The sequence below is a fragment of the Ictalurus furcatus genome, chromosome 16, assembly GCF_023375685.1.
Source record: "Ictalurus furcatus strain D&B chromosome 16, Billie_1.0, whole genome shotgun sequence".
Taxonomy (NCBI): Eukaryota; Metazoa; Chordata; class Actinopteri; order Siluriformes; family Ictaluridae; genus Ictalurus; species Ictalurus furcatus.
Window position 1 is genome coordinate 25,116,883 of NC_071270.1, and position 14,530 is coordinate 25,131,412.

The 14,530-nt window shown below is 42.3% G+C and overlaps 1 protein-coding gene across 3 annotated transcripts; it reads left to right on the forward strand.

The window, feature by feature from the left end:
* The first annotated feature begins 145 nt into the window (after nt 1-145).
* ppp2r2ab (protein phosphatase 2, regulatory subunit B, alpha b) lies at nt 146-13,140 on the forward strand. Of its 3 annotated transcripts, none has more exons than XR_008388050.1 (10): nt 146-422; nt 3,438-3,515; nt 5,886-5,983; nt 6,770-6,929; nt 7,461-7,573; nt 7,675-7,852; nt 8,846-9,010; nt 9,187-9,356; nt 10,656-10,839; nt 11,762-11,837. XR_008388050.1 is itself a non-coding variant. In XM_053644548.1 (10 exons), exons 1-10 carry the CDS (start codon nt 344-346, stop codon nt 12,039-12,041), a joined length of 1,413 nt encoding a protein of 470 aa, XP_053500523.1. In that variant the 5' UTR covers nt 148-343; the 3' UTR covers nt 12,042-13,140. The 3 variants fall into 3 exon arrangements, 2 of the variants coding, with proteins under 2 accessions (XP_053500523.1, XP_053500524.1); XM_053644548.1 differs by having other exon boundaries at nt 148-422; nt 10,656-10,747; nt 11,762-13,140; XM_053644549.1 differs by having other exon boundaries at nt 340-583; nt 10,656-10,747; nt 11,762-13,140.
* The last annotated feature ends 1,390 nt before the right edge of the window (nt 13,141-14,530 follow it).

Sequence of the window (14,530 nt, forward strand, 5' to 3'; positions counted from 1 at the left end):
TCTACATTGCAGACTATTTCATAATGTAAAAATTCAAAATACACTTTATTTTTTTTTATTTATTTACGCTTTTTTTTTAAAAAAAAATAAAAAGTTTTTTTTTATTTTGTAATATATATATACCCCTGCTCTTGTTTGCAAAAAAAACAAGCACTCTGGATTGTATTGTATTGTATTGTTTTTAGTTAATTAAGAGTAAAAAATTTAAAACGAGATAGATATGCGCCGATATAAGACACACACATATTGACGCACATGAAAGGCGTCATGTCAGGGAAGGTTCCCCGAAAGATGTCGGCGCGTGTTGATGGCGTCACGGCAGGGCGGGGTTGCGCCATTTTGAATGTGGATAGTGGAGTGTGGGAGGAAAAGGCTGAAGGAGGATTGTTGGACTGGTTCAGAGGGACTTCAGCTTGCGAAAGGTGGAGAGAAAATAAAGCGGCCAGAACACATCCGAGATTTATTATCCAGCACAGATTTTAATTAATTATTTCGTTGGTGCAATAACACAAACCTCGGGAAAGTTATCAGCCGCTGAGATTCCCTCCCTCCCTCTCTCTCTCTCTCTCTCTCGCCATGGCAGGTAACTTTGCTAAGCTAACTGCTAGCCTGCATGAACGTCATGATAGCTAGTTAATGCATCGGTTCCTGTATGATTGCAGCGTGCTTAAAATCTGACCGCGTTATTAACAACTCTGTATTGCAGCGACTGTTTCCTATCATCACATGGGAATGATCCCATGAAACGGAAACAGTGCTCGTGCCTTTAGCTTAGCTTATTTTATCTTAGCATGCTAGCATCCTGCTTCTCCCTCCCGGTTCGTCAGCAACTCCGCCCAAACTTTTTTTTAATTTAATCTTGTGTGTGTTAATTAAACCATTTTATTGCATTTATTGTGTCTAGCTCTTTACGTTGAACCTCTGTACGTTGAGTACGCAAAGGGATGGGAAGGGAGCAAATTTACTTGGTTTGCTAGCGTGTTTTTCCCCCGCTCTACCTGTTTTCCGATATGATCAGACACGCGGACTTGATTGGTTAATCCCATCCCGCCTCCTGTGGTATGATTGGCTTGTTGTTATTGAATGGCTGTTAGCGAATGGAACGTGTTAGCCAATCATATCTGAGGAGGCGGGATGTTTCGGAAAATGGGTGGGGATGAATAGCGCGGCTTTGCTAGCTCAACTTGCTGCCAGTAAAGCAGGCGCATTATTGATTGATTGACTTTTATTTCTTTATATATGTTTAGTGATCACTGTATTTTGGTGAGTTTATATTAAATATATTGTCACTTACTCATCTGGAATAGGTTTGTAGGGATTTCAACTAACTAGCTGATGAACTTTAATGAGTATTTGCAGAGTCATGTGCAGTGAGAATGTGTGGGGAGGAAATAATAATTTTTCAGCTGCAAAAAATCATTTTCAACCCATAAATTCTTCCAGAGGAATATCTGTGAAGGTGTTCGTCCTTGCGTTTGTGCACCCAGGGATGATAAAGATTGTGCTTAATAATAATAATAATAATAATAATAATAGTAGTAATAACATCTCATATTTAGGTTATATCCAGCACCTTCCTCAGGTTCAAGGTCACTTATTTCCTGGTTTCTAAAGTTCATTCATTCAGGACCGGAGCAACCAATGCACACACAATTTCCATCATAATCATTCGGGAGAAAATCTGCTCACTGTAACTCTGTGTGCAAAAGTTTGCACCCCCCGTGTTTACTGAATTGGGATTGAAGGGGGACCGCTGGATCCAAAAGCTCCTCAAATAAACTCTACATCCAGTCCAGAACATATTTAAGCTTTTATTTATTTATTTATTTATTATTATTATTATTATTTTAATTGAACATATTTATATTTACGCACCCCACTCACAAACTCATTCAAGCTTAAGTTTTTAAAAGTTAATTATCTGGCGCGATTCACAATTTATTTATTTATTTATTTATTTTCTTCTTCAAATTAGACCCACGTAATTAAGACCCGAGCACCCCGATGTGTCCGGTGACTTAAATATTTAACGTGCCTTAAATATGTACGTATATAACCGTGTACGTGACCAATAAAATCTCGAATCGTGGTTTCATTTCACCTGGGAAGGGTGCGCAAACTTTTGCACTCGACTGTATAGGCGTGTGGGAATCGCTACCGACCTTAAGTTTTGTTTTGTTTACGATTTATTCTGCCCTGATTGTGATTATTGAAATGTTTCTCTTCATGCATCTTGAATTTTATTTTTTTATTTTTTTAATTCTTCTTCTTCTTATTATTATTATTATTATGGTTATGGTGTAGTTGTCTATAGGATGCCTTTGCGATCCACCGTAACTGTACGTTTAATTAAAAATGTTCCTTTAAGTGAATAAAACCTAATCGTTAAGGTTTGTAATAAAGTCATGATGTTTCTTCCTTGTGATTTTCTTTACTTTGGAAAGTGAAGCGGTCTTGTAATATTTCCACTATAGCGTTCCTATTGTTGTTTTATTTCAATTTAATTTGCATGTATTTGCTTATACGCGGAACACGTTCAGGAAGGAATAACGGCTCAGCCGTCTTTATATCCCTATGGCTGATCAAGTTTTGATGAATGTCTGTTTAAAAATGTTACAAGAGATCAGATCGTGCAGATATTATTCTGTTCTAGTGAATATCCGTTATAATATTCTTTTTTTTAAACAGTTTCATTAAAAATAACAGTACCGTCTGCGTGCGGAAATCTCAGTGACGCTTTTTGTAGGCGATTAAGTTTGTAAAATAGCGGCGTCTAAAGTGATATAAATCGGATGAGACGTGCTACTGGTCAGTTGGCGCACCTTCGTACTGGCGTGACGAGCTAATCGTCGTGATTTTTTTTTCTTTTCTCACACTCGAGTAAAACGACGCTTTGGATGGATGCTCAGTGATCACGGTGAACCGGTTTATTGTGTAATCTGACGTTCGGTTTTGATGACTAGCCCATCCTGTTTCTTCTCTTTAACTCGTGCTTTTTTTTTTAACGCTTTTATTTCTGTAATGAAGCGTCTTTACTCATTTTTCTAAACACACTTGAACGCCACTCTCCTCGTCCTCGTCTGCGTCGCTTCCCTCCAGGCGGCTTTTAATAGCACGGCCGCACATCCTGCTTTTCCACTGCGTCTTATGTCCGTGACTTTACATTTTCCTAGGACAGTCCTATGAGCTGTAAGTGTGTCGCTCAGCCAGGGCGTGCTTCTCGTCATGACACGATTGGCCGCGAGGCGAGGCGAAGACGTTCCTAATAAAGTGGACGCAGATTGTATGCGAGCTGGCGTGTCCGTTTTAAGCCGAGGAGTCAGGATGTTAGAACGAACCCCTCCACACGTCCGTGGGGTTTGAGCTCTCCTCTGCGATCAGATCGGTCCGTTTGTGGTTGTGGGCGGAGTTTAAGCCGTGCGTTTTGTTCGCCGCAGGTGCCGGAGGCGGGGGCAACGACGTGCAGTGGTGCTTCTCGCAGGTCAAAGGAGCAATCGATGATGACGTAGCCGAAGGTAAGTGCTTGCTTTCTTTTTTAACCTTTAAATGTGTAGAAGTAATTTTTTTTTTTTTTTTTTTAAAGAAAGTAAATTTCAGCACGATGTTTACAGTCTTTTCGTAAAGTTGTGCGTAAACGCCGCACTAACATTTTTCACAGGATTAAACGACAGTTTCGCAGATTTTTCTTCTTACACGCGTGCGTACGTCGATCAGACGTAAAATGCGAATCCCGACACGGCTCATTTGCATTTTGTGACGCCCACAAAACTCCATATAAGGTATAAGAGCACCGACAGCTAGGAGCAAGAAATGAGCAATCGGAGTAAAGACGGAAAATCAGAAGTCAGGGTTATTTTCACTCCCTTCTATGCCGTTAAAAAGACTTCATAATCTATAAACGTATTAATAATAAACGAGCGCTACATCTCCCATCAGCTGAGGCGTTTGTTTACGGCGTTTTCATCCGGCGACGTTTCTGTAATGATCCGTTTTATTTGTCTTCGTTTTTTATAGGTTTGTTTTGACTCGCTTTCGTTCTGTCTTTTTACTTTTTCTATTCTTTAATAACATAATGTTCTCGGTGGTACTCTTCTATAGTATACGTCGCTCTGGATAAGTGGCTCCTACAATACCTGGTATTCGATGCACAATGTTCGCTCTGCACTAATAAGGAAGTGTGTGTATTCTGTTCAGCTTACAGAACGCTGGAATCTGATTGTGAAAGAAGGAAGACGTGAATCCTGCCTCGTCATGGTCCCACATAACTTTAACTCTAACCACAACGACTTCACTTTATTTATTTATTTATTTTTTTTAAAGCGATCCGAAGGATACAAATAGATCGTGACGGGCGAGTGCGTTTTTTCCTCGTCGTGTGGGACGGAGACCGAGAGGTTGTTAAATAACAACCACGGCACACCTTAGACGTTATTTCATGAGGGGGCACAAACTTTCGAGTCATCGCCTCTATTCCCAGCTGCATGGAAACGTTTATCCTCTTGCACCAGAAGGATTTTTTTTAGGTCTACGTCGTCGCAGGAGTCGGAAATGATCGGTCGCGGGTTAGAACGAGGCGCCGATCAAACCGAGGCCCCGCCCACTCCACTCCGAAATACGGCATAGACGCTTTCGGATGCGCGTGTGTGTGTTTTTGTTTTTTTTTTCTTCTCCTTTTTGTCCGATTTAAATCGAATCCCTTTAAACCGCGCCTTGTATCCGGATTGTATTCCGGTAAAACTTTTAAACAAATGTGTTGTTTTGCATATTCATGTAATATGCAAACGAGCTGATTACACTTCTCTAATGCTGCTCGTTTCACACCGATGTATCACCTCCGCTTTTTAAAAAAATAACCTGAAGCGCTAACCAAACAACTCGTTCCTTCCGGTTTGCGTTGCCGGTTTAAAGCGTGTGTTCGTCTTTATTTCCGACTCGAACGCTTTGAAGCAGGAGGGTCCGAGCCGGTTAGAAAACATTCCCAGTCGTCCGAAACGCGGCGTTTAGACTCCGTACAATCAGCTGTTCATGACGTCCTCCGTCTTGCGTAACTCTCACTAACGGCACCAACGCCGCCCCACATGCTCGGACTCGTCGCCGGGATCCGTGGTCTTCACGCGGACGCCCTCGAAATCTCCCAGGATTCTTCAGTGAACTGTACCGAGTGTCTGAAAAGCCAGGAACTAATAGATAAACGGCGTATACTTCGTTTTGTATTCGTGTATGTATTTACAGCATGGAATTTTTAAAAAGATGGTTTGTTTATTTATTTATTTAAGCTTTCCAGAAGCTTGCTCTCATTTTCACGGTCCTTCATTTCATTCTGCAGACCCAAGCCGTCCCCCCATCCCCCCGTCCCTGCACCCCTTTGGTTCGTCCCGGGGGTATTATTCCTGCTTTGAAAAGATGGACGTCCTTTTGTACTATATGAACTAACTCTCTCGCTCTCTCGCACACACTTAGAGAGAGGCCTCAGGGAGCCCGAGCTCACACAAAAGCCTCCTTCTTCTCTCTCTCTCTCTCTCTCTCTCTCTCGCGCGCTCGCTCGTTTTGTTGTTGTGCAGCAGCGAACAGCCGAGGGTTAAAGCGTGAATCAGTCTCAGGCGAGCGAGACTCAGACGGCCACACACCTATTTTAGAGCAGCGTGGGAGTGTGTTCGCCGTGTGCTGATATTCATCTCTCATTTCACCGTAACTGCTGGTTTAACGCCGGCGTGTCGGTCGTCTGGTTTTAACAGCAGCGACGTGTCCTCAAAATGTGTGCATGATAACAAGCTGTGCTTTTAAAATGTTCACGATGACATAATGTGCGTCAACATCCTGCTGTATAGTGTACCGGGTTATTGAGTGTGTGTGTGTGTGTGTGTGTGTGTGTGTGTTTCCGACAGCTGATATCATCTCTACCGTGGAGTTCAACCACTCAGGGGAGCTGTTAGCCACCGGAGACAAAGGCGGACGCGTCGTCATCTTCCAGCAAGACACTGAGGTATCAGCACACGTTTCCCATCATGCATCGCTCCACGCTGCATATTCGCCATTCGATCAGTCACGCGTTTTAACATCGGCGAACACCGGTACGAGTTCTCTCTCAGAAATACGCCCAAAGCACACGTGGAAAGGGACGTGGAACTCCGAAGTGATTGATAGTTGCCTCGGTGATTTGAACTATTTGTGATTATAATTATATTTTGAAGGCGCATGCAAATTTTTCAGAATTATCGGCCGAGACGCATCACGTGACGTCGTCACGCCGCTCGTTCAGCCGAAACCGTCTTCGAGTCGCGTGCGAGTACGGCTGAAAGGTCTCATTTACCAACAAACGTCGCTGCGAAAGAGCGCGCAAAACAATTTCGCGCAGTTGCGATTCTGCAAAAAAAAAATAATCTAGCTTTTTTTTTTTTTTGCCTGCAACACAAACAGACACAAAAAAGCCCCCGAGATCGAAGCTGTTTTGTGACGATTGTTGACGTTACAATGTATTAGGACAGATGTAGTTATAATAACAGGGGAAAATAAACATTAATATGCAACGCATGCAGCCTACAAGACCGGCAGATGGAGAGGTGGCGTGTCCTTGATGAAGAAGCGGTTCGATAGTGACGCGAACAGTAACGCGTTTTGATCCGTAGAGGGTCTCGGAGGAAACGGTGCGAAATATAATGCGTAAGAAAAATGATTTGTGAGCCATATTTTGTCCTGCATCTAACAAAATCGGTCTCTGTCCTTTATTTATTTTTTTTATCATTATTATTATTATTATTTAACGCTCCAGAACAAGGCACAGTGCCGCAGCGACTACAACGTTTACAGCACGTTCCAGAGCCACGAGCCCGAGTTCGACTACCTGAAGAGTCTGGAGATCGAGGAGAAGATCAACAAGATCCGCTGGCTGCCACAGAAAAACGCCGCACAGTTCCTGTTGTCCACAAACGGTGAGTGTTTCCGAGGCAGGATGCAGCGAAAGCACGCGAAACCTCACACACTTGCAGGTAGAAGCTCACGTTTCACGCATTACTGAAGCGAGCGCGCTTTATATCCGCAGGAGAGGCTGCGTGTCCGAGATCGATGATCTCGCACCCGGGTATTGACCGACTGTTTACTTTGGCCTAGTTAATCACAGATGTTTTTCTCAGTAAAGACGTACGTAAAACATGAGCAGAATGACGTCCTGCCGTTTGTACAACGTTAAAATCGCATTTGTTCAGATCGGTATAATAAGGTCCGGGAGCGTCTGCGCGACGTGGTATCGAACCGCTTCCAGTTGAACTCTAGTAGGAAAATGATTCGATTCTGAATCGACTCGGTTACGGAAAACCCAACAGGCAAACGAATCAAAAGAATCAACACAGGAATATTATATATATATATCTCTCTGAATGTGGAGCTCATCCGTTATAGTCCACCTTTAAGTCTCATAAAGCGCTTCATTCCTGTTGTTTTGTTTTTTTGTTTTTGATCGACAGATAAAACTATAAAGTTGTGGAAGATAAGTGAACGCGATAAGAGACCAGAGGGTTACAATCTGAAAGAGGAGGATGGCCGCTGCAGAGATTCGACCACCATTACTACTCTACGGGTACGTACACACACACACACACACACACACGCACATGTACACGTGTACGCGCGCTCATATCCCTCCCGAGTCTTACCTGCGTGCTCTGTGTGGTGCGTCAGGTACCCGTGTTCAGGCCCATGGACCTGATGGTGGAGGCGAGCCCTCGGCGTGTGTTCGCAAACGCTCACACTTACCACATCAACTCCATCTCGGTAAACAGCGACAACGAGACGTACCTGTCCGCCGACGACCTGCGCATCAACCTGTGGCACCTGGAGATCACCGACCGCAGCTTCAGTATCCTGCACAGGGCAAAGGTCAGGCTCGGGCAGAGGGTGCACGCGCGTGCGTGCGTGCGTGTGTGTGTAAGTTAAAGTAAATTTCTCTCAAGCACAAGAGTTGAAGTGACGAATGATTGGTGCACAAGTGTTACACATTCAAAAATAAATGAGTAAATGTTTTTTTGTTTTTTTTTTAAATAAATAAAAATCCCTGAAAATTCCAAAAGACTATATGAATTTACAGATTTACAAAGATACCCGTTTGACTTTGTATTTGAATATGTAATTTTTTTTTTTTTTTTTTTTTTTAAACCTCTATCATAACTTTACATGGGAGCGTAAAACTCCAAAGCAAATCCTTCTAATTAAAACGTAGTGAGACAGAATAATAATTAATAATAATTAATAAATAATTCTAATAAAGAATTAATTAGGAGGGATCTATGAATATATTTCTGAAATAAACGTAAATAAAACGCAAGCGAATTCACATCCTGCATAGCGCATAATAATAATAATAATAATAATAATAATATAAATCATGACTTCCATCATAGTCACTATTATTTGTTCCTCAATAGTCATTATTTAGTATTTTATTAATAGCATTTAATTATTGGTCATGTATTAATTCCTCAGTGGTCTCTAAACATGATCTGAACACACTTGATTTAATTATTGGGTACATATATGATAGTTTTAATTCTTTAAAACAAAAACACTCTTAAAATTTACACTGATTATAGATTTGATGGCACAACAATTCTAAACGGTGTCTAAATCCTCTCGCTACAATCTTATTTGAGATGATAGGTTTTAAAATTAGATCAGTCTTAATAAATAAATAAGATACTTGGATAATAAATGAGATAATAGATCCACGTATTTAGCTAAAAGCTATATTGGCTCAGATTTGAGTAAACGGAGGAGTGCACACGTGAGAGAGAGGGTGCGAGAGAGAGAGTGCACTGTCTCAGAGCGCTGCACGTACTCCTTAACTCGCTGTCAGACATCGTGGACATCAAGCCGGCCAACATGGAGGAGCTGACGGAGGTGATCACGGCGGCCGAGTTCCACCCGCACCAGTGCAACACCTTCGTCTACAGCAGCAGCAAAGGCACCATCCGCATGTGCGACATGCGCGCCTCCGCCCTCTGCGACAAACACTCCAAACGTGAGTCTCACCGCCGCGCCGAAGGCGGGATTACTCACAGGGTCTTACGTTTAATACCGTGGAACGTACGATGGAGTTAATATAACCTGATTGCTTAAATGTTTTTCATTAAAAGCGATTTTGTGTGTGTGTGTGTGTGTGTGTGTGTGTGTGTGTGTGTGTGTGTGTGTGGTCAGTGTTCGAGGAGCCAGAAGACCCCAGCAACCGCTCTTTCTTCTCAGAAATCATCTCTTCCATCTCGGACGTTAAGTTCAGCCACAGCGGCCGCTACATGATGACCCGAGATTATCTGTCCATCAAGATCTGGGACCTGAACATGGAGAGCCGGCCAGTGGAGACGTATCAGGTGGGGCCATGTACGGTGTTTTACTGGAGATTGACCGGTTGGTTGGTTGATTGGTTGTAGTTTAACGTAGTCATGTCCGTTGTTGTTGTTTTAGATAATTGAGGGCGCGCAGTGTAAAGTGTAAATCCAAACGAAATAGCACATGATTTCGCCTACAGTACGTGCTCCCCCTTTTCTCCCTAATTCCCACCAGTCAGCTCTCCCACATCACACGACGGCTAGAGTTAAAAGCGCTGGTGTCACTGTGATTGACAGGAGACGGGAGATTGTACCTCAACAGGTTTGGTAGCTTCATTATCCTCGTTAAGCGACCTTTTCGATTAGAGCTAGGACGAAGCAGCTGCTGTCAGGGCCATGTTAGAATTTCACCCAGGTTCATTTAACCGAAGCACATCGGAGAAAGAGAAAGGCTTTAATGAGCTAATGTGCAGGGGGAGGAAGTAAAACTTTTGAATGGAAAAAAAAATAATAATAATAATTTTTTGTTGAAAAAACTGTTCTGCGTCATCATGGAGTAAATCGAGACGACAGTAATCAAATGACTAAAATATGTCCATGACTAAAATATGTCCATAACTAAAAAATTATATTTAATAATAATAATAATAATAATAAATGTGTTAATTTTAGCACACAAAATGAATTATAATATTTATCCTATTGTAATGTTCTTAATGCTTCAACAGGGTGATTATGCAGCATGTAAACCACTAGAGGGCGACGTCACAGCACATTTCATATTACAGGGTGTCCCAAAAGTCTCATTCATTCATATATATATATATATATATATGTGTATGTATGTATGTATGTATGTATGTATAATTGAGACTTTTGGGACGTGTGTGTGTGTATACACTGCCGGTAAAAGTTTGTGGACACTCGACTGAAATGTTTCTCATGATCTTAAAAAGCTTTTGATCTGAAGGTGTAGCAGACGTAGAGAGAGGTGTGAGTGTAGCAGGAAAGCGAGACCTCGCGGTCGCAGGACAGTACTGGACACATTTGGAAAGTTGTTACGGTTGGTCCGACAAGTCCCTCGATTTGTCCGCTATAAAAGGCAGGCTAAGCTCTGCCTTATACAGAGGGAGAGGGAACGTGGGCTTTTTCCATTTATGCACATTCTATTTGAAAAGCATTGAAATACACCGAGGACCCAAATGATGCCCTGTTTTTTTTTTTTATTATTATTATTTCTTGAAAACAATTTGCGCCCCCCTTCCGATCTAACCCTAACCCCAAGGTTGAGAACCACTGCGCTAGCCGACTCTGACCTCACAACCCTTCTGGTCTCCACAGGTTCACGAATACCTCAGGAGTAAGCTGTGCTCGCTCTATGAAAACGACTGCATCTTCGACAAGTTCGAGTGCTGCTGGAGCGGGAACGACAGGTGAGGAGGAGATCGGAACGGAGATCCGTTATGTTTACGCGTTACGTTCGCGTCCAGCGACCAAGCAGATGAGAAGATCATTTAGCCAAATTGTTAGTTATTTCTTCTATATATATATATATATATTTCTACCTGACATGTTTTCTCCAGGTTAAAAAAAAAAAAAAAAAAAAAAAAAGGCTAATCACAGGTTTATATTAACACCCTCGTTTCTATGGTAACGGCTCACTCGCAGGGACTCGTGCAGCGCGAGTCGACGGCGCGAGGGTGGGGTCCTCTTATCGAGACGAGCCACTCTTCTCACACGCTGCAGGTTTAGAGGACTCGACGCATCACTGACTGTTGCACTGGATATTCAGTCAGATTTGCTCATATAGTTCTGATGAAATAACCAGCGTTCTCATAATCGGCACTAATTTAAACGATATGAAACCGCGAGAGCGCTCGCTGTTAAAGGAACGTAACCAGCGACAGGGTGGTGTGATGCGGCCCGGAGCGAACTGGAGCAAGAAGCGACACTTTAAACCTCTTCTATTCAGACAGTTCACTCTTGGTGTTGGAACGCCTGTTCTATATTTTTCCTTATACACACACACACACTCACTCAGGCACTCACTCACTCTGCTGGTGCTCACTAAATACACACACAGCTGGTAATGTTTACACACAACACACATACACAGCTGGCAGCATTTACACACACAGCTTTTACACACAGCTGGTAATGTTTTACACACACACAGCTGGCAAAGTTTACACATAAGTAGTGATGACTACACACACAGCTGGAAATGTTACATACGTAACTAGTGATGAGAACACAGCTGGTCGGAGAAAGGGGGAAGTTTGAAACACCTTCACACACACAGACAAAGAGATAGAAATGTTCACACGCACAGAGTGCTCGAAAAGCCCACACACACACACACACACACATTTTATAAATAAATATTTATTTATTTATTTATTCTTTTATTTTTCTGTTATTTATTTATTTTCTCTCCCCCCACTCAGCGTGGTGATGACGGGCTCATACAACAACTTCTTCCGCATGCTGGAGCGCACGCAGCGGCGAGACGTCACCCTGGAGGCGTGCCGTGAGAGCTGTAAGCCCCGGCAGGTGCTGAAGCCGCGGCGCGTGTGCGCTGGCGGGAAGAGGAAGAAGGACGAGATCAGCGTGGACAGCCTGGACTTCAACAAGAAGATCCTGCACACGGCCTGGCACCCGCACGCCAACATCATCGCCGTGGCGACCACCAACAACCTCTACATCTTCCAGGAGAAGGGCAACTAGGAGCGAACGACCAACCTCACACACCTCCCACACCTCCGTCTGCGTACGTGCGTGCGAGTGTGTGACTGTGTGTGTGTGTGTGTGTGTGTGTGTGTGTGTGTGTGTGTGTGTGTGTGTGCGTGCACGTACGTGGAGAAAAAGTTAAAGAGGAACTAGAGAAAATAGTTTTTGTGACAACCATCACCACTACTGTCGTCATCTTTATCATCACGAACAGGACGGGGCGGGGCAAACTGCCGCCATGACGCTGTACCGAGACAGCCGTGACACACGCCGTCCACTCTGTGTACCCACAATCCTCTCCTCTTACCCATCAGGCCTGGCTACAGGGCCACGTTGGCCACAGGTTCTGAAATGTCAGTCATTTTGTTATTGTCTTTTTTTTTTTTGTACTTGTCGAAACCTTCGAACTAGGAATGTGCCGATAATCAATTACGCAATACATCGCAATATTTGCATATATTAATATTCTTAACGTGTACTTTTCAAACACAAACGAGAAAGTCCATAATTCCGTGCAGCGGACGAGGATTCCGGCTGCCTCCGCAATACGATATTGTATTGTGATATAAATATTTAATATCAAGCACATGCCTAATTCGAATGAGTCCCTGTATTCTTTACACCTCAGCTCTTTTTGGTGCCATTAAAGTTTTTTTTTTTTCTTTTTTAATCTTCTCAGTGAAATTGCCAAGTTGTTTAGGTTGTTTTAATTCTGTTTAAAGAATTTTGTCTTTCTTTTGCTCAATAAATTCTCCTCAATACTGTACTCAAACCACATGGTTCCATTCAGCCATTCATTCCCAAAATACCCACAGTACTTTTTAATATGCATTCACACGTACATACTCGCAAGTAAAGAACAAAGAAGGCCGGTCTCGGTGCAGACGAGCCCGTGGCAGTATTGTAGTCGTATGATTTGTTTGCCACCGTTTGTTTGACCTCGACATGCTCCAACAGACTGATGAACTCTTGTTTGTATTTTTATTTTATTTTTTTTCTGTTCCCACCTCTCTGTCTGTCTCTCGTTGCAAGCTGAGAAAGATTATAGATATTATGACAATGGAAATAATGGTATTTATAAACTGAACAAACATTACATTCAGAGTCGTGTCTCTTTTTTTTTCCCCTGAGACTGAACTGAAATCTGGAGTACTGATTTAACCGTATTTTTATTTTAGCGTTTTTTTTTTTTTTGTTGTTGTTTTTTTATTTTTTTAAAACGATTTTTGACCCATTGCTGCAGCGATACGTTACCTGAAAACGACACTTTTCTGCTTTTTCAGATAAAGTCGACCAAACACGAATAAAATAAGAAAAGAAAAAAAAATAAAATAAAATAAAACAATTAACCGAAGGGGAAAGGGCACGGGGTGTGAAAGACACGCGTGCTTTATTTAATTAACGTTTATGAGGCGAATTTTTGAATGTATAGGTCTATCAATTTAGCACAAAATTCACACCTCAAATCCTTCTCCGCTCCTGACAAACCACTTTTCGTTTTCATGACGCTCCTTCTGACCCTAGGCTTTTTTGGCCTCGTCTCTGGGGAATTATGCTGTAAGCATTTTCTTCAGCTGGAAAAACTAGAGCGAAAAGGTGCAGTCCGTCGTTCTGCCCACCTGTGTGACGGCGTTAATGTTGTTGAGCACTGGGCTGGTATTTTCCTAATGAAACCTTTGTGTTGCCGTCTTATGGCTTCGTATTACTGTACTCTAAACCTGCAATTATGTGCGCTCGTGTTTACTAAACTCTAGCAACTACTTAGATGGAATTACAGGTGTTAGAAGTGCAGTAAGTGTCCCGTGTGACCTTTTGTACTCTCCCTCAATGAGCAAAACATGGATGGAAAGATGGAAAAGTTTGTGTGTGGAATGGTATGGCAAAGAATCCGCTAAAGGAAGAAGCTTAATGAGATCGAGAACACCAGTTGAAATGGGATCGTGTTTGAGAGAAATGCCCCAGTCTTGCGCTATTCACTTCCAAAGTCGAGATTTTCGAACGGCTCCAAATCTGGTAGTTTAATACCTGCTGGCGGAGACAATAGAAACAGTCAGAAATTCAAATGGTTTCCACTACAAACCATCTGCGAACAATTAAACCATTATCATTTATGGTCCTGAATGGTATCCACATACCACCACTAGAAGGCAACAAATTACCAGAAGAGACCCACAAGGACCGTTACACTTCCATTACATCCAATACAGTTTCAATTATAGACATTAAACCATTACAAATTCTATGAGTGTTTCAATTATTTTATTTTTTTATTTATTCAGGAGGTCCGTGTTGCTGAGTAGTTTCTCAATATGGCGACCTATAGGCTATAGAAGTTGGATACACTTGATGCGAAGTGTAATTTTAGTCGTACTGGATCTTTTCTTAGCAATTCACCAAGGTATTATAGATAAACATTGATATTACCAACAGTTTTGTCTTATTTCTAGCTTAGTTGTCACTTTATATAAGGTCATAAGGTCATGCTA

Bases quoted from the DNA above. Each gene is read 5' to 3' on its own strand.
- ppp2r2ab (XM_053644548.1), top strand. From the start codon at position 344: ATGTGGATAGTGGAGTGTGGGAGGAAAAGGCTGAAGGAGGATTGTTGG. The intron at 423-3,437 runs GTGGAGAGAAAA...TGTTCGCCGCAG, and splicing joins GGGACTTCAGCTTGCGAAAG to GTGCCGGAGGCGGGGGCAAC. The intron at 7,853-8,845 runs GTATCCTGCACA...ACTCGCTGTCAG, and splicing joins GATCACCGACCGCAGCTTCA to ACATCGTGGACATCAAGCCG.